Here is a 19846-nt window from a genome sequence, read left to right as displayed (position 1 = left end):
ACAGCAGAAGTGGTATAGCACATTTCTACCACAAGGTGGCAGCCTGGACTCATAAATTGAAGCTACAGACGACAATTTATTTCCAAGTTTTTATTCTTGGCTGAAAATAATTTTTACACTTTTTTTGTTTTTGTCCAATGGCATACCAAGTTCAGTTCAATAGATACAGTTTGTACAACAACCAATATTCATCAAAGCAGACTTTTACATTGTGTACATTATGAACAACCTGTACATGGACAAAACGCTTACATCATATTTTCAGTCTCCAAACTAAGACTCCGTCTTTCTGCCAGAACCAAACAATCAGAAGGAAATTATGGTCATCCCCCACCCCCCAAAAAAGTTCCACTTAATAAATCTCAGCAACATTTCACCCCCTCCTGTTGAGCAACATGTTCCTTTGATGCAAAAAATCCCCCAAACATCAGGTCAGTAAAACTAGTATTACTTTGGCATCCAGAACAATTTTGTTCTGCACAGGGAAAAAAATGGATCTGGATGCAACTCACAGCTGCAGCAGAGCAGCTAAATCCAACTCCGGTTTAATATGACTGCACAAGTGTTCATTAACAGTCTGGCAGCCATTTGTGGAAGCAGGAAGTGTATCTACAGAGTGACATTTCTCATTGGAGTCGGGACAAGTGTGGCAGCCAGAATACTGAAACTAGAGATACACCATCCATACAAGTTTGCACTTCAAACCGAGCACCATGGCCATGGCCAACAGAGGTGATGCAAAACTCAACACACTGCATGCACTCTTATGGTAACACTGTTGCAACACCACCTCCTTGTTTTTTTGCCTTTCATTAAAACAAAGACGCTGCTGTCATGATATCAACCCTCGTGTTTCTGAAGGCATCACTGCACTCCTTCATATTTTACCAAGCTACGGCGGCCCGCCAGCATTACAGCGCAGAAACGTAACACTTCATCTTCAGTTTAAGATAAAAACAGACGAATGTATTAAAAAAAAGATTTTCCAATTTTACTCCAAACCCAGCATTTATTTTAGCTTTTTAAACCCATGCAGCAAATTTCTACTTTGATCAGTCCAGTGTGTGTTTTCTTTTTTCACCATTACTTCCCATGCCTCTTTCAGCAGGTGTATTGGTTCAGTAAACAAATATTGGGCAGGTATGGCGTCTTTAAAAAAAAAAAAAAAAGTACTATTAATAATACAGATGACTACACTAAATCACACAGCCATATCTGTGTTTATTGCATGAATTGTCATCCTTCTGTCTGCACCAGCAGAGGTCACTAAATAAAGTTTAAATCCATGGATTTCATATCAAACACATTTTCCAAGCTTTTCCAAACTTAAAAAAAATAAATCCTTCATTATCGGAATTAATAAAGCAACAGCAATTCAAAACATACTGACAATAAAAGTGTTCTTAGGCAAGTTAAAAATCAACCAATGATTTTTGATAGATATCTAAAAGAATTTAATGCAGCTTAATATTGGTTCTTTATGTACAGCATGGTACTCTGAAAGTGCTGGGCTTTATAAAGTAGCCAATATATGTAAGAAATAATATATAATACTGTTTAGAGACAGGTCACAAGTCTTTGTGCCCCTTCATGTGGCACAGCGTCTTGCACATCTCAACAATCGGCACCTCCCGGCTTGCCGGCTCTAATACACGGCCAGAACAGAATGTAAGCAGCCACCTTTCAGAACAGATTCAAACATCTGCATCACTGCAGTTTGGCACAACTGTGGAGCAAAATCCACTGCAATCATCTGTGCTGATGCCCGTGGTCAGATCAGCCGGGAGTTGCGGAGGTACTGGATGAGGACCCTGTACACGAAGGTGTACTGGGACAAGGTCTGAACCATCAGCATCCTCTGATTGCGTAGCGCCAACAGGTGCTTGGGAACATCCAATGGCTGAAAGAGAAAATATTCATTTTTGATAATACAAAGATAATACACAGAAACCCCCCCCAAAAAAATCACTTAAAAAAAACCAAACAAAACAAAAAAAACCTTCATTAGGGTAAGAAAATTACCTCATTGTGCTCTAGACACGCTATCATGATCTCAGACAGGATGACAACTCCAGTCCGACCCACTCCTGCGCTGCAGTGCACCAGCACAGGCTGGTTGGAGTTCTTTGGGTCACTGATGCTATTTGTGTGTCTTCTCACAGACTGGATCTCCTCCAAGTAGGCTGGAGAAAGATGAGAACGCAAACTTTATATTTAACTACATTTCTGGAAACCTGAATGTAGCAGAGGTTATTAGGCTCAAAAAGGTAAAGATCTGATTATAAACTGATACTGATCCACTCACTGAGGAAGCCTTTGAAGTCCTCGGGACAGCCGTGGTCAGGCCAGTCTGTATACTGCAGGTGCCAGACAGTCCTCTCTTGTTGCGTCAGGAGGTGTTTGATCTTTAGCCCAGTGGTGGCGTAGCAGCCGGACTCTGTGCGGAACCGCGTGGTGATCTTGAAGCGCCCGTACGTCACTGTGTTGTGCCGGGAGCCAAGTCGGGGCCAGTATCTAAAGCTCTTTTCTCGACCGCTCTCCTGAACAAAGGAGATGATGCGCATATGTAAGTGCGCATAGAGACAAGGAGGGAAAAAAATATGAAAGGGTTTAAAATTAAATCAACGTACCTCTTCGGCAGTGACCATGGCAATGATGGAGACACCCTGTTCCCACACCATCTGCCAGAAATCCTGACACGTGTGCGACATGGGACCCTGCGAGGCAATGTAATTCCACTCCTGCCCACCTACTGTCATCTAATGAGAAATAAGACATAAGGAGCATTCTCAGTCATTTCTTTTAAAGAGGGAGAGCCAGTACAGCAGAAAATATTATTCATCTATGGAAGATGTTATGTTGTCATGCCTGAAACTCCAGAAAGAGGAAGTAAAGGTGACTAACACGCTGCCTTACCACAAACCATTAAACACGACTGAAATTTAAGAGTCGCAGAAATCTATTTGCACAGTATTTCTAGTTATCTGGTTTGCAAATGTATGTACATACATCCCCAAAACAACTTACTCTAATGTGTGATGCATTGATGTAGCCCGTGTTGTTCTCTTTAGTGGGAACCAGCTCCACTCGGGTATCGTCATAAGGCAGGACGTCTTGGAAGCGGTTTCTGTCTCCGCTTTCTGGCAGCTGGGCGATCGTGTACTCCCCTCTCGGACGTTTTGGGATGCTCTCGTACTCCTTCAACACTTCACCCTTCTCCATGTGCTGCTCCAACACTTCGCACTGACAAATGCAAACGGAAAATATGTCACTGTCATGGACAATGCTGTCAAAGAAGATATTTTGCATGGAAGTGAAAATATATCAAATGCTTAAACTGAGAAAATGCATTCTTTTAACAAACAGGTCACAACAATGACTGTAAAATCAATACTGGATGTCTAATCTGCGGTTACACTCGTGTGGTGCTGCATGGGCTCAGGAACACATCCAGAAATTTTTGCCTGAACAGAGTTCACCGTGTCTCCCACAAATTCAAAGAAGTGATGTGTAATCATAATCCACAACCACCACTGTCTGTTCTGGGACAAAGCTCCTTTTCACAGACTAATTGGAAATGCAAAGTCTATTTTTCACATCATGTCCTCCAGACATGCTTGTTGATGACAAGTAGCTGCATTAGTGCCTATAAAAATGGCATCTTGAATATTTCTAGAAAGCCAGCATGAATGCTGAAAGGCATATGCATACTGCATCTTTTACAGTAGCCTGGCTTCGTGGTAGAAGGAGCTGATCTAGCCTGCCTGTAAGTCCAGATATTTCACCAACTAAAAACATCTGACATCACAGCATCAATGAAAAATATGACAGAGAAGACCTGTTCAGCAGCTAGAAGATAAAAGACAACATTCGTCTCCCAAAAGTCCAGCAGCTGGTCTCCTCAGTTCTTCAGACACTTACAGACTGTTTTTGAAGAAGAGGAGATGCCCCTGTCCCTGCCTTTTTGACTCGCATTGCTGCCATCAAATTCAAAACATTTTCTTTTTCTCATTTGATGTTTTCTATGTACCATTGTGAATAAAATATGGGTTTATGGGATATGCAAATCATTCCGCATTTATTTAGTGTCCCAACTTTTTGGGTTTACTTTCACTGTTGCGCAACAACCATAAAGATTAGCAATCCTTACGAGTTCAGTTGTGTTTCAAAGCTCTGAACAAGAACACGTACCCTCTCCATAAAAAGTCCTCCAAGAGTCTAAACGAAGTTCAAACACATCCCATTCACACAGAAAATCACTCACGAATTCAAACATTTTTAGATGCCATACCCTTTCATCATTCGAGGCTCGTTCAGGCTCATCCTTAATCTCGCTGTGGACTGGCTGCCTGGATATGGACAGGCCATTGAGGTGGGCAACTTTCAGAGGGCCCATCTTCTTCACCTCTGACTTGGCTCCTTTTTTCATGCCCTAGAAAGACGTTAAAGTGGTGACAGAGAAGAAGTGAGAATGACAGCGAACCCCAGAGAACAGACGGACAAGAGGCGGGGACAATGCAGCCTCGCTGGGCGTTTCTAGAGGAATGTCACCTATCTGGTTTACCAAGGTAGACCGACCGCATTCTTCTCAAATACGTTTGCGTCATTACATGCTGGCCACTGAAACTTCTTCTAATTCTTTCAGGATCTGGACTCATGTGATGCTGATGTAGGGCAGAGGCATCAGGTTACAGAGAAAGCAGTTTTTGTTTTCTGACATTAACAGTGCAGCAACCGGCCAAAACAGAAACAGACTTAGGCTTGTACTACTGGCAATAACACTGACGATTCAAGAAAGAAAATCTTGTATGTTTTTCCCTTATTGGTGATTATTGTTAATAAGCACAGGTGACTGCGTCTTCAATGTCATTACAGTCTTACATTACAGTCTGCTGCAACTGCACGACTCCAAACCACTTTGCTTTCGAATGTATTCACCATAAATACATAGTGTGCTTAGCGACAGTAACAAGTCATTAGGTATACAGTAAAACCAGTTTTATGTGTAGGTAATTATTATAGGAACACCAACACAGGAAAAAAACCCCAAAAGACAACAACCCTCGTCTCAGACAAACCAAGCTAGTGTCACGTAAAAAATAGTTTTCTTGTTAGTAATTTGTACATCATTGTGAAATTATGACAATGTTGTTAAAAATGAAGCAATACACAACAAAATTAAATGTCTAAAATAAATAACAAATAAACCTAAAATAACTGCATATTGTAGAAAATGATATTACCATGTCTTTGTTGATCATCAAGTGGGTCTAGGAGCTATTTAAATACCAAAAACACTTGATACAAAGAAATGCACACAGCCCATATTCAGGAACTTTGCCTGTAAACATGCCATCAGGGCTTATATAAGGCTGTGTGTCACAGCTATACAATTATGGCTATCCAGACACACCTTCCAACCTCAGGCAGCAGCCTTGCAGCCTGCCATTATTATCTTCTTGCAAAAGATGCTCTGCGAGCTCTAAAATGTCTGAGCTATGAGCAAATGCTCTGTTCTTTGTTGTAAGTGCGAACACAAGTATCTTTATGCGATTCTGCCATCTGAGGCACTGAAGACCCAGCAGATTACTTTGATTTTTTTGAGGGCAATGTCACCACAACAACAGTGAAATACTTGTGGCTAACATTACATTAGCTCCGATTGTACTCCCACAGGCCAGAGCTATGTCGTAATTATAACCCTGAGGGATAATCAGAAATTGTGGAAACTTTAAAACCGATCTGAATCCAATAAACAAGAACTGGGTTGGGTCACTGGTTTTCATGTCGCCTTTCATGCTTCAGAACAAGCCAAACTCAGCTGGCTTGTTTTCCCCGCGGCCCGTTAGATGTTTGTTTCTCTCCTGCTCTGTGCTCCTATTTGCTGTGTTTTAATGCAGTTGAGTTCCCAATAAAACTATGGGAAGAGTATAAAATGGGGACACAAACACAACCCATTAGCTGGGATCTGTTTAATTTTTAAACCAGCCACCTCTTACAAGCTATTTCCCAAGCCGTTTCTCTGCATTAAATTTATTTTATTTTTTTATAACTCTCTTGTTTGCTGACAAAATCAACATTTGGGTTAGTTCCAAACAACTACTGTAATTAGGGCTCTGTTTAAAAAAAAAAAGTTAGAATGTTTAATTCACGTCTTTTCTATCAATCAGGTCATATACATGTGCTGTACTCCCATTGGCCGCTCCTTTTGCTGAAAGATATGTGGCTTCAGCTTCAATACTTTTAAGGCTATCCGGTTGTTCAGTCTGACGTCACTAGCCGTGTCTGGGTCTAAACTCCGCTGCAGGTCCATATATCAAACGATCACTATGGCATTACTGAGAGTTGAAAAACTGTCTAAAGTCTTTCATCTTTAATAAAATGATCAGCGTTCTGCTCTACCAGGTGTAACAATTGAGTTTGGCATCAAGGCATCCATGAAAACGGAATTTATGACATTTAACGGAAATATGTCTGTGAAGGTTCTCAGTCATCCAGGTCATCGTAGTCAAAGGAGCTTGCAAAGAAGTACCCAGCCACTGGTACAGATATGTGGACGACACTTGGGTCAAAATCAAGACACAAGAAGTGGAATCCTTCACTGCGCACATTAACGCTGTGGATAAAAACATCAAGTTCACCAGGGAAGACACAAAGGACAACTGTTTGCCTTTCCTGGACTGCGCCGTGCACATTGAAGAGAACGGCAAACTCAACATCGAAGTTTACCGGAAGCCCACACACACGGACCAGTACCTCCTCTTCGACTCCCATCACCCTTTGGAACACAAACTTGGAGTAATTAGGACCCTACACCACCGGGCAGAACATGTTCCCTCTAAGCCTGAAGGAAAAAAGAAGGAACACACACATGTAAAGGAAGCACTCAAAACGTGCGGCTATCCTAAATGGGCGTTCTTAAAGTCAGCAAAGAGGCACAGAAAAGAAGACCAGACACCAGCGAGGGAGGATAAGAAGGACAGACGCAACAACATTGTCATCCCCTATGTAGCCGGTGTATCAGAGAAACTCAGGAGAGTTTTCTCCAAGCATGACATCCCGGTGTATTTCAGACCCAGCAACACGCTCAGACAGAAACTGGTTCACCCGAAAGACAAAACGCCAAAACACAAACTTAACAATGTGGTGTATGCTGTACAGTGCAGCGAGGAATGCTCAGACCTCTACATTGGAGAGACCAAACAGCCACTTCACAAGCACATGGCACAACACAGAAGAGCCACCTCCACAGGACAAGACTCAGCAGTCCATCTGCATCTTAAGGACAAAGGACACTCTTTCGAGGATGCCAATGTTCACATTTTGGACAGAGAGGACAGATGGTTTGAAAGAGGAGTGAAAGAAGCCATCTATGTTCACTGTGAGCGACCATCTTTGAACAGAGGCGAGGGTTTACGACACCAACTCTCTGCCATCTATAATCCAGTTTTGAGATCCCTTCCCAGACGCCTTAAAACGCCCACTCACATCCTGGGCCAGCTGACCTCAGGAATTCGCATGATAAGGTAGGGCCAGGTTTCACAATGAGCTCACCCGAAACCCTGGCTGATTGGGACCCACACCCAGTTTCACACCTTGGCTCATGTGATTAGAGGATCATCAGGGGGTCCTTTGGTCCCTCTTTGGGGGAAAACTCCCACTGGGTTTAAATCTGGGACTCCCCACCATTTGACCTTAGAACTGAAGAAGCTTCTCGGATGAGAGGTGAAACGTCTTCAAGCAACTTAAAGAAGTCCAGACGCTTTTCTTTGCAAGCTCCTTTGACATTTAACGGAGTTAGAAGTTAGCAGGGAGTTAGCTCGCTAGCTTCTATCTAAATACAATATAGCATGTCCTGACTGCGGGGTTTTGGAAACAAATTAAAACGTACAGCTCTGCTATCACTTCCAACATAAATGAAGACAGAAAACTAAACAGCAGTGACGTTTGTAGGGTTACTGAAGTTGGGCTAGCTGGTATATAATGATGTGCTACGTGACCGCTAGCGACACAGCTATGTTAGCATAATATAAACAAGCTAACTTTTTTTTCCACTCGATAAAAGTTAACGTGAGTGTTCTCGGTGGTCAGGAACAAATGTAATCGCATGGCAGGATGCTGTAAAAGGACCAAACTTCAGCCAGGAGAACAACTGAGATAATCCATCCACAATACGAGGTTAGTCATTCATATACTGCTGCATGGGCTGGGCTGTAGTTACATCCTAAGGTTTTAAAAACTGAGCTTAAATAAATGATTAGCGGTAATAAAAGCCGAGGGAGGTCAACAGTGATCACTGACTGTTTTAGGAGCTTTTTGAGATCAAATAGAAGAAAATACAAAACATTAAACATGTTAACAACACAAAAGCCATATTAAACGCAGACTACTTTAGACCCGGAAGTAGGAGTCGTCGCGTCATCACTGAACAACCGGATAGGCACCAAAAGAGCTAATTTGGAGCGAGGTGGAGTGAGAAGAAAATTGGTCTGGAACGATGGCCAAAAAAAGAAAAGCCCAGGAAGAGTGCTTTTCCAACTTTTTTATTAAAGCACTACCGTACTATGCTCCTACTGTAAAGAAATACATTGATGTATTATAGTTAATGCAGGTCCATTCATCCATCCCTCTCACCAGCTAATGTGAGGGAGTAGCAAGACGTTCCCAAGCCAGCTGAGAGATGTAATTTCTCCAGACTGATTCTCATTCCTGCCACTTTGTCCTCGGCTCCATTGTGACCTGGAGGCCACCACCTGATGAAGTCAGTGGGACCATATCAGCTGCCAAATGCAGAGGTGAAATCCTGAGGCCATCAAAGTGGAAGCTTTCTGCCACTTGGCTAAACCTAGAAGTTCTGTATAAAAATTATAAACAGAATCTGTGACCAGGGCAGCCCTGGCGGAGTCCTACATGCATTGAGAACGAGTCTGACTTATTTGCTGGCTCCAAGCTCCTGCAACAGTTATAGTGTTCAAATGGCTTGTAGTAACAGGGCAGTCAGTCCATACTCATGACGCATCCCCACAGGATACTACAAAGGACGCAGTCTCCAAGTCCACAAAACACATGTGGACTGGTTGGGAGAACTCCCAGTTAAAAAAAAAAAAAAAAAAAAAAAAAAAAAATCAAAAAAGAAACAGCATATTATTAAAATACTCTGAACAACGGGGGAAATTTGGAAACAAGACTCACCGCAGGAGGTAAACCTTCTACTGCTTTCTTCCCAGGAGGAACATCAGACACAGGCCTCTTCTTGAAGTCTTTCTTGGGCCTCGGCTTCTCCTGACCACTCAAGTCTCCCTCTGAAACCGAAGGCATAATCCTGGGCTGCTGTAACTCTGATACTAGGTACAGTGGCTCACGTTCATGGATCAGGGTATGAACCTTATAGGTTAAGGTGCCGGTTATAGAGGGGTCAAGAGAGGAGCCTATGGGATATGCAGGAGGAGGCTCTGTCGGAGTCTGCTGCTGCTGAGGTGTCAGGGAAGAGAGAGATGTCAGACTGTGATGCTGCTGTGGCGGCTGCTCGGGAACTAATGCCTCCTGAGAAAGTGGTGTGTGACGTCCACTGTCATCCTCAAAGTCCTCTTCTTCTCCGCTACTGTGAACTAGCATGGTGGCGTCTGAAAGGGACTTTTTATGTCCGTACTGCACATCTTCCTTAATGTCTTCAATGTCTTCTGGATTTTTTTGTTCCAAAAACACATTGAGCTGGGATCCCTGAGAGCGCCCGCCATGCAGCACTGGAGGAGGTGTGGCCATTTCAGCTGCTGAAGAAGACGCCGTGCGCTCTTTGACCCTTATCCCCTCAAAACTTTGCGCCAACCCAGCAATTTCAATGGAGTTACGTTTCTGAGCATGGTACTGCTGCCTTTGTGGAGGTCCGCTGTAAAGAGGCTCTGAGACCTCTTGCAAAGAGTGTGCAACGGGCAGGCTGTCCTCCTGAAAGGTCTGGACTGAGTGGTGCACACGCCTTGTTATAATCAGGTCTGGATTGCTGCTGCTGACGTACAGGTGACGTGACAGATCAGGTGTGCTGTTAGCTGGTCTAGGATGAGCGTATGGGTAAGGTGGAGGTGATCGGTACACGTGTGTCTTCATGATGTTGGGGGCTGGATACTCTTGTGCCTGTTGTAACTGGACATTTGTGAGCTCTGGGACACTTACTGCCCCCACCACAGATCGCCTCTCTGTAGGGTAGGGGTATGGAGAAGGGCTGTGGAAGCTGGAGCCCAAATGCAAGAGATAGTGGTGGTGCTGAGCTGCCCCGCCATGCTCCCCCCTGATTTCTGGCTGGCTGTAAACTAGAGGATCTGGTCTACTGTAGGCATAGGAGTTTCCAATATTTAGGTTCCTCATAGAGTGGCTTTGCCTGTGCTCTTGAGACAAAACCATTCCTCCCCCTGCACCTCGGTTCTTCTGACGCATCACTGTCTCATAATCAGGAGTGGCACGGTAAGAAGGTGGGATGAGAGCGCTGTGCCGGTGAGAGGGGACGTAGTCTGGTCTGGTTATGTCGCTTGTAATAGAGGGGTTGGAGGACATGGGTGAAGGCTGAAGGTAGTGCTGGGGATTGGTTAGGGAGCTGGTACTGTGGGCACTGTACACACTGCCATTACGTAAACGTCCTCCACTACTGTATTCTAGAGGAGAGCAGTCCAGGCTGGTCTGAGAGTGGTAGTAGAAACCGTTCTGACTGTTCATGTACAGGTTGTCTATGAGCAAGTGAGAAAATTCCATTATAACTAAAGAACAGTTTAAGCATTTAGACGTAACCAAAACAAAAAAGACAAGAAGAAGAGTTTACCTTGTGATGATGTGTAAGGCTCTGTGAAATGGCCATTGTAGTGCATTTGTGGAGGGGGCATCATGTAGGTCTGCGGCTTTGGCTGGAAATCAAAAAAGAAAAAAGGAATAAAGGGATTTAATCAGTGCTAATATGAGCCAAACGCTGCCAAGGAGCAAAGAATCAAACACTGCTTCTAAACAATGATTATTCATTATAACAATACCCATGAGAAAGAGTGCAAAAATTTGTCAACTTTTCAATTAAAAACAAATGCAGAATTATTTTTCTTAAGGACGCGTTTCAAAATAAACTACTGTTTTACAAGACCATTATGTTGTAAGCTGTATGTATTTTCCTTCCCCCCACATTAAATACATTTTCTTTGTTTGTTTTTTTAATAAAGCAAAGATGCAACTTTTTAAATCTGTGTGTTTTAAGTGAGTGTGGGCATTACCAGAGATACCCTAGTAGAGGATCTCCGTCTGACTGGGTTGACAACTGTGGGCTGGGGTTGGCTAGCAGAGGAAAAAAAAACCCAAAACAAAACGTGAGTCAGCAAAGATGAACTTACCCACTACTGCTGTTACAAAAAAAGTGTTTTGCAATACTTGATGTTGTTCTTGGACACTGATATGGCACACCTGGAAAGGTGCAGACCAGGTTAAGTCCATAAAACATGTCGTGCTATTCTTCTCCAGCACACCAGTGTACATGCTTGATGAGTCATGTTTTGATTTTACATTCACTTTTCATTTACCAATTGTTAAAGACAGTTTAGCAGAAGTTAGATTTTGTCTTAACAACAACGCACTGCCCAAATAAAATGCAGTCTAACCTTGTTTTAGACTTGAAAATATGCAACACAGAAGTGAAAGAACGTGACTAAGCTCTTCGTCTCATGAATGTATCTGACTCATTACTCAACACGTATAGAGTTCTGACACTCTTAATAGTCCCTTGATTCAACCCAACGCAGTTCAGTTACATTACTTTTAGATTCACAGATGCTGAAATTCATCTAAAAGTCAATAAAATGTGCAACCCTGTGTACTGGCTCTAAGTAGTAACTCAAATCTAAAAATGTATTTCACTTAAATTAAGAATCACTGTGTGGTTCAAAACCCAAGGCCCATTTCAAATATGCAGGAAGCGTATTTGTGGTGGCACTGTTGGGTAAGCAGCTGAAAGGAATGAATAATGGCACTTGTCTGGCAGGCATACTGTAGGCGTTGGCTGACTGTGTTCCTCACCCCTTATTAGAAGGCAGAGAGGGACGAGAGAGCATTGGAAAACGAGGAAAGGATAGAAAGAGAAGGGACTTCTGGGAGCCCTCAGAAGGCAGGGGGTCACACTCCTCTCTGAAGAGAGAGGAGGAAAGGAGTACAGACATGAGACTACACCAAAGATGACACCCATGCATGAGACAACGATGAACAAAGAGACAGCTTGGGGTAGACGGGTGGAGAGAAAAAACACTCACAGGCTACTCATGTTAATCTTATAAAACTTGAGCCTGGCCAGACACATCCGGCACACATATTTGGAGGTTTCCATGTCTTCCTACACATGAGAAAGAAAAACAAAAATTAGATGGCTAAACATGTGGTACAGACTAGTATTTGCTTAGTTATGGACAAATAAAGGCAATCCTGGGAATGCCAGTGTGATTTCATGGCCCCACATACACACTATGCTAAGGTTAATGATGAAGGCCATCTCCAAATTATCAAAATCCAATAACAGACAGCAATGTCACTAGGGATGGAAAAGACACTGCAGTTACTCACGGTCTGATACTGAACACTCTCTTCTCTGTTGGCTAGCTCCAGGGCAAAGAAAGACCTGTTGTGACTCATGTTGTTAATATCATGCCACCTACACAGCCAATTAAAGCACAGCGGCACAGAGGAAGAAAGGAGGGGGGAAGAAAGGAAAAAAAAACAACACATGATGTCATGGTGGTCACAAAACCTCAGGGCGTTTTTACAGACATGGTTGCTTTAAAAACATGCATATGTGGGAGTCAATCAAAAGCCATCTAGAACTCATACTGGTACATAGCTAAATACTTTAATGTTCACATACTTACAAAACTGACAGATAACATTCCCAAACATCCTCATCAGCTATCACAGTCTACTTGACCCACTACCTCCTGAGCCATATTCAAGGCTGGAGAACATTAAGGAGACAACCTTAACCAAGAATAGCTTGTAAGTAAGCTGTGCCACAAAACTCTGTCTTCCAGATTGAGTTGTGTGGCCGTCACACTTCCCCCCCCCCCCATTCTTAGAAGTAAATCAGATTTCAGTTCTTTAGGTATAATTGCAATCATTTTTCCTAGGCTCACCTGTATAAAACAAGCGGACGCTCGCTTTTGTGCTTGACAAAGATGCCGTCAAGGCAGGAACCCAGGGTAACATCTGCACCTGTATTGTCCTGGTATGACCAAAGGAGAATTTTGTAAGCCAGTGTCATACTTGTTAAAGGATCCAGTGATGATCCAGTGGCTTTCACAGACCTACCTTGGCTTGAAAGGTTTCTTGGCCATAGCCCTCCATTTTCTCAACCTCCTGCATGTACAACATCTCTGCCTCTGGAACTGGCAAACCCCTGAAAAGATTTTTAAAAAATATCAAGAAAATGATAACAGTACTGTGATCATATAAACATATTAATCAGAAGAGATGTGTATTAATCGAAACAGGCTTTATATGTATTTGCTTGTGCATTTGCTCCAATTCTGTGTGACGGTGGGGTTGGAGCCAATCCCAGCTGTCATGAAGCATGAGGCCAGGCACACTCTGGACACACACGGAGACTGATGACCACTCACGCTTAAGTTAATCTAACCTGTACATCTTTGGACTGTGGGAGGAAGCCATTGTAGCCACAGGTATAGGAAGAACATGCAACCCAGTGGATTCAAACGCAGGATCTTCTTGCCGTGTGGCGACAGTGCCCAACCTCTCACCTCTGTACCACTACTAAAAGGTATTTTTCTCCTAACAACAGCTTTGTTGTTAGGAGAAACAACATTTAGCCCCTTATTGTGCATCCTCAGTCAGATATTTAGGGAACCCTAGTTTGTAAAATGGTCAAGGATCAACAGAAAGGCTTCGAGTGTAAAACAGTTTGTTGTCCTCTGAAACTTTCATCACCTCATGTTTCCTAGGAGATACTAAAAAGTTAATGACATTATAAGTAGAAGTGACACAGCTTTATTAACAATTTGTTTACTTTTTTTTTTTTTATCTCATGAGGTAAAGATAGTCATTAAAATCTGATGAATGACAGTTTGTTAAATTAACTGTGTTTACCGTTGTTACAAAAATCAACCAAATGCGTTATTTGCCTTAAACATTTACATTATACATTCTACTCAGAATAGAGACGACCAAGAACCAAAAGCCCCAATCTCCAAACAGACCAAATCAGAGCCAGTGTGTTTCCTCTGCTCGCCATTTGTGTGACCGGGTAGACTGATACTTCGAAATCTGGCTTACTTGAAGGACTGATAAAGAAGAGCCACTTTCTGAATGGCCTCTTCCAGCACTCGCTCATCCTGAATCCAGTCCTGCAAAGACAGAGCGAGAGAAACGTGTTTGATCCAATCCACACAAAAGAACATCTGAGTTTAATGGAGAACAAGTGGAGAATGCTTACAATGGGGAACAGTTCAAACTTCTGAAGGAATTCCTGGGAATCATATCGATTAAAGTCTCCAAAGTCAGCTGTGGGCAAGAAGAAACAATAGAGCATAAAGTACAGACATTTGTAGCAAAGCAGACTCCAAGGCTCTCTCAATAAATCCTATGTCTATTTCCGCTTGCAGTACAATTCAAAATAGACATTCAGGACTTGCAGAACGCTGTAATGCCTTCTGGAAAGCTGTAGTGTATGATGACATGATGGACTAAATTTAGAAGGGGAGATGTTTGTTTGTTAGCCCGCCAGCGTCTGATAACGTAGAGGTCCTAAACTGTTACAGCCTCAGGCTTCCTTCTGGCAACATTAACAGCTTTTCTTTTTCTTTTTTTCCCCAGACATCAGCTGTGCTTAAAGGCTACAACTGTCCTCCATTCCCAACTCTGCTGCACGTTACACAAAACAGCTTTACTCGCGGCACACTGCACAAGTTTTCATTGCAAACAAAGCACAGACTAAATATGAAGGGCAACTGCAAGAAGATTCAGTGTGCTTTTCTAAACATTGAATGTTAGTCAGGCATTTGAATATGGCTGCAGCAGTAAGTGATCTCAGCAGCACAGCTATGCTGTAACACCCAGGCAAGTAAGCTGCAGCGCCTGATATAACTCTGCCAGCACTGTCTGAGATTCTTCCAGCTGAGCGAACGTTACAGGAGCTCAAACTCAAGCAAAGAGTGTTCAAATTCACTCACTGTTGATCAGTTTCATAGATATGTTTAGGATGTAGAGTTCTTCTTCAGTGTTTTTATATATATATATATATATATAAATATAAATAAATAAAAGAAAAATTGTAAAAATGTTCTTATAATCTATCCGTTAAACAGCTGAACGGAGGTTTCTGACAAACTACTGTGAGGAGCAAACCTCTAAAACAAGATGCTGAGATTTAAAAAAAAAAAAAAAAAAAAAAAAGTACCATTAATCCCAACAATTTGTATGCAACTTGATTTCAATGTTTTTTAGCTGTGCTTTAGGTGGAAAACTAGACTTCTATTCAGAAATAATTGATGAAAACTCATTTCCAGTACAACTCCAATCTCTTTGCTTGAGACTTGAGACCCCTTTATATTCACAGCACTCGTCGTGTTTCTCGCAAAAATAACGTCGCCACAGCTTAAAGCGGACCATGGTTAATGTTTAATCTGTCCTCTTGCTTTTTTTCTTCCTGGTACAGGAGGAGCAGTCTTGTACCAGTGCTGATGCTGTAACTTCTATGCTTCTGTAATGACACATCCATCATTAAACTGGTAGTGAAAACTGACATGAACACATACTCATGTCTTCTTCCTGGCTGCAGTATCAGCAGCACTGTACCGGGTCAAAAAAAACCTGCAATGTGCACAACTGAAACAACACAGAGCAGCTTGCACCAGAAGACGTGACACCACACTGAACACGTTGTGCCATCTGTGAGGGCAAGAAGGAACACAGGACTTACCAAACTACAAATTCTGCCATCAGGCTAGTATAATACATCCACAATACCTTGCACTGCCAGGCTGGCCAAACGTATAGCTTGTTCGAGTGAGCACGATATCCTGCCCTCTAAAACATCTTTCTTCAGTTGCAGGTAATACTGATATCTGTAGAGAGAGGAAGCAACTGTTAGGAGCAGAAGACTGGCAAACAAAACAAGAACTATCTTCATGTTTCAGATATAACATCATTAATTACAAAACATCTAGCATACAGCACCAGATAAATTAACACTCAATGTTTAATGGCCAAATCAATAAATAAAACAAAAAAACTGTACAATCAAGTAAGAGTGTTTTAACTACTGTAGCTGATAGTCAGTACAACTTTTTAATACTTGATGTGGCGGCACTAAATTTTGTCTAAAATTCTCTAAGGTCTTTCTTGCCAGTAGTCTTGAGCGACAAACCGTAAAAGAGAAAAAAAGAGCAGTGGCTTTGTAAAGACACTTCCTGCCACTGATCACCTTGTGATCTCCTGTTGCAGTTGGGTGACACTGGGTATGTAAAACACGACTCCAAAGTAAACGGTGGGCTCCAGCCCATACTTGTCCAGCTGCTTCTTCAGTGGCTTCTCCAAGTCAATCCATCTCTGCTGGTTCTGCTTGTTTAAGTACCACAGGCTAAAGTATGTTATCTGACAAGCCAAAAAAAAATTAAAAAAAATGCAAGAGGACAGATTAAACATTAACCATTCTAGGGTAAACGGTAATCCAGGCAGGCACATTTAGACTTATATTACATATTAAAGACTAGACCAATAGGTTACCGCTTAAGAGCTCAGTGCCAATGTAAATCTGCTCGTCTTCTCCTGTTTATAAATATAACACAGACCGTAAAATCCAAAGTTGCAATGTCTGAAATTCTGGCAATGTTGGCGTGATATCCACAAATGTTTAGAAACTGTATTTAAGAACACATTTCCATTTGACACTTTCACAGTGTATATGTGGGTCACAGCATAGAACAACGAATGAAGGCAAATGCTTAATGGCAGTACTACTTTATGATAGGGAAATAAATCCAGTAAAACGTGAGTACAATTTGAAGACTGGCTAAAAATCATTTATGAAAACTACTCAATGGAAAGATTGCCATTTTTGTTATAAGCACAGCAAGATAAATTTACAAAATAATGAAACGCTTATATCATCCCACTTAGGAAACTTAGATTAACTAGAAAGGCTAAATTATATAATTACCAATATGAAAACAGACAGAGGAGCTTAAAAACTTATCTATATAGAAATAAGACTAGAGACACGAGGTTCTTCTGTTTTAATTTAACGTCATCAGTGAAATGAAATTTTCTCAAAAAAATAGGAACATTAATACGAATTGTCTGGTTCTTTTTATGTAGCTGTTATGTATCATCTAAAATAAATCTAAAATCGAAGACTTCTCTAGATTGTGCTGCCCTCTCTATCCGAATATCCCACAATGAACACTGGTAAGAGAGCAGCTGGAAAAAACAACTAGAAATGTGTTTACTGGCATTTTACACTGGACAATAGCTGCTGTCTATGAGTAAGCACTGTGTAAACATTACAGAAATTTGTTTTTATAGCAATACTAAAAAGTTATATTCAAAATAAAGGACCTACTAACCCAGATACATCCATGGTTGAAATGCAACAGTGAATTGTGCTTTTTGTAGTTTAACAGACTGACTAGTTCACCACATGATTCGCCTAGTAACTCTACTAACACTAAAAAAGCAAACAATGTGACATAAAGTAAATGAAGGTGGAGGCCTTGCATTAGCATCACTAACCAAACATGCTAAATAAATGCCAGACTTGGACATGAACCTCAGTACATTATCTTTCATGTTTCTCAACGTGAGTTACATATATGTGTATGTAAAGCATTTAACTGGGAAATGATTGAGTCATTACATCTTGGGAAATATTATGGGAAATGACATTATATGAGTAGACAATGACAAACTGGTTATCATAGTTTCTGTTGTTCCGCTTACTAGTTTCAAGTAAGAATGTGACCAGCAGACAATGGTCACAAAAATACTTTGTTGCTGAGATGGCAGGTCTTAAAGAGTCCATATAAGAGAGAACAATCAGCACTTGTATTGCGTGAAAAACACCTACATACCTCTCTTAACTCGAGTCTCTGGGCTACTGCCTCCAAACATTCCTGTCCAGTGCTCTCCACTGAGAGTGTAAACTCAACAAACTCTCCATTGAGAAGCTGAATCCGTGTGACAAGACAGCTCTTGCTTGAAACAGTATACCTTCGAGTCCTTTTGAGTTTTAAGCCAAACGGCAAGGGCATGTTTCAGGCGTCTTAAACAGTGGAGAGGGGGTCTCCACTCAGGCCAGAGGAAGTATTCTCCTTGATGTCCACAAAGTTGTGATAATGTAACAAGTCAGGGGGGTCATCATCAGCACACAGGTCTGAAAAGTCAGACGGAAAAATCAAATCAGATGAGCATCCAAAACCCACAACCAAATCTAGCTTTAACAGCGTGGCCTTACTCATCACTAAAGAATATATTACGATACTTACCCTTAAAGACTAGACTAACACGGGGATTACCGTAAAGTAATCCCCTTAATGCTTCATTTTGACAGCAATTGGGTCTCAGTAACGTTACAATTCCTCCACCTCTTGAGTTGTTTAACAATCTGGGCACAGCAGAAAGGGCAAATCCTACGGATATCCCCTCTGACCTGTGCACTTACTGCTAACTACAATGGTCATTTTTACTACGCCTATGGCTACAGTAATCACTTTCCGGCGAATAGTCTGATCCAAACACCAACAAGTGCGACCGATTCTATAAGAAGCAGGCACTTCAAAATCATAAACCATGCATCCATTATATTTCAAATTATTGATAGTTACAATTGGACTTTCTTTACTGCTACAATTAAACGCTTGGTCTACATATTTGGTATTATCTAGCTGCTTTTAAGTCACTTTAAGAAAATCCATTACATTCACTACAACTGGCTTGGAATTAGCGTTTACGCTAGCCCGCTAACTTCCAGCAAATAGACGACACCCTTGGGAAGCTGACGTCGCCCCCGGTAAATATTTTTTTGGGGAAAAAAACATCAACGTTACCGTTAGCCACCAGATGCAACTTGGTAGTCCAACTATTGGTCAGTCCTTAGGGATTCCACCACCAAAGTCAATGGATGCTGCTTACTGGATATTAGATTAACAGGCAGTTTGTTTGTCTGTAGTTTGTTCTGGATCCAAACTAACAGAGCCCACATGCCTTTTGGTCCAAGTGTTCACTCCAAGTTCCAAGCGTGTTTCGCTTCCTGGGATTAGAAGAGCAACAAGTGTTTCGGTCTTCATCCGCGGCGCTATTGCTTTGGCGTTTGTTTGATCAGCCTTCAATACATTCCTGGACTACACTGAAATCAACACCAACTCAACTAAACATTTATACAAGCTAGCTGGTTAGGTGTATTTTCATAAGCAAACTGTTTAAAATCTATTGTAGTTCCTCTGGAGCGGAAGGATACATGCAGGTTTTCAGAGCGATGACATCAGACAGCTGGAATGCCGAGCAGTGAAAATGCCAGAAATGGGACAGCTGTCAGGCACTGCTGGCGAGGACCTGTCTGTTTACTTTTTACATCGACCCATAGCTAATGGCAAACACACGATATTGCAAAATAAATAGTTTCAAGATTCAAGCATAACGAAATCCCTGACACAGTGCACGAAAATTAAATAACAGATAAATATAAAACCTTTACTGACAGAATGTGTGTGTGTGTGTACATTTATTAAGCACCGTAAACATTGGTACGTATTTAAAAGATTTAAAAAATAAGAATTTACTTGAGGATGTTGCACATTAGCATTGAAAATGAGTTATTAAAATGAATGTG

General features: G+C 41.7%; 1 protein-coding gene across 2 annotated transcripts; it reads right to left on the bottom strand.

Annotated features, from left to right (window-relative positions):
• Positions 1-75: 75 nt before the first annotated feature.
• On the bottom strand, positions 76-19397 carry ptpn21 (protein tyrosine phosphatase non-receptor type 21). Of its 2 annotated transcripts, XM_082516445.1 has the most exons (20): positions 19065-19397; positions 18090-18391; positions 16445-16614; positions 15988-16085; positions 14456-14523; positions 14296-14366; positions 13315-13402; positions 13140-13228; positions 12577-12664; positions 12270-12349; positions 12040-12147; positions 11244-11304; positions 10808-10889; positions 9193-10715; positions 4292-4432; positions 3028-3243; positions 2631-2759; positions 2306-2540; positions 2023-2183; positions 76-1900 (listed from the first exon to the last, which is right to left on the bottom strand). In XM_082516445.1, exons 2-20 carry the CDS (start codon positions 18267-18269, stop codon positions 1772-1774), a joined length of 3717 nt encoding a protein of 1238 aa, XP_082372571.1. In that variant the 5' UTR covers positions 18270-18391; positions 19065-19397; the 3' UTR covers positions 76-1771. The 2 variants fall into 2 exon arrangements, with proteins under 2 accessions (XP_082372571.1, XP_082372572.1); XM_082516446.1 differs by lacking the exon at positions 12040-12147 and having other exon boundaries at positions 19065-19395.
• Positions 19398-19846: the final 449 nt, after the last annotated feature.

Source organism: Aulonocara stuartgranti (assembly GCF_965226115.1).
Source record: "Aulonocara stuartgranti genome assembly, chromosome: 19".
In the NCBI taxonomy this organism is placed as follows: domain Eukaryota; kingdom Metazoa; phylum Chordata; class Actinopteri; order Cichliformes; family Cichlidae; genus Aulonocara; species Aulonocara stuartgranti.
The sequence above is the reverse complement of the archived record's forward strand: the minus strand, read 5'-3'. Positions and strand labels throughout refer to the sequence as shown.

Bases quoted from the DNA above. Each gene is read 5' to 3' on its own strand.
- ptpn21 (XM_082516445.1), bottom strand. From the start codon at position 18,269: ATGCCCTTGCCGTTTGGCTTAAAACTCAAAAGGACTCGAAGGTATACT. The intron at 14,367-14,455 runs GTAAGCATTCTC...CTGTCTTTGCAG, and splicing joins AGTTTGAACTGTTCCCCATT to GACTGGATTCAGGATGAGCG. The intron at 13,403-14,295 runs GTAAGCCAGATT...AAATCTTTTCAG, and splicing joins CTTCTTTATCAGTCCTTCAA to GGGTTTGCCAGTTCCAGAGG.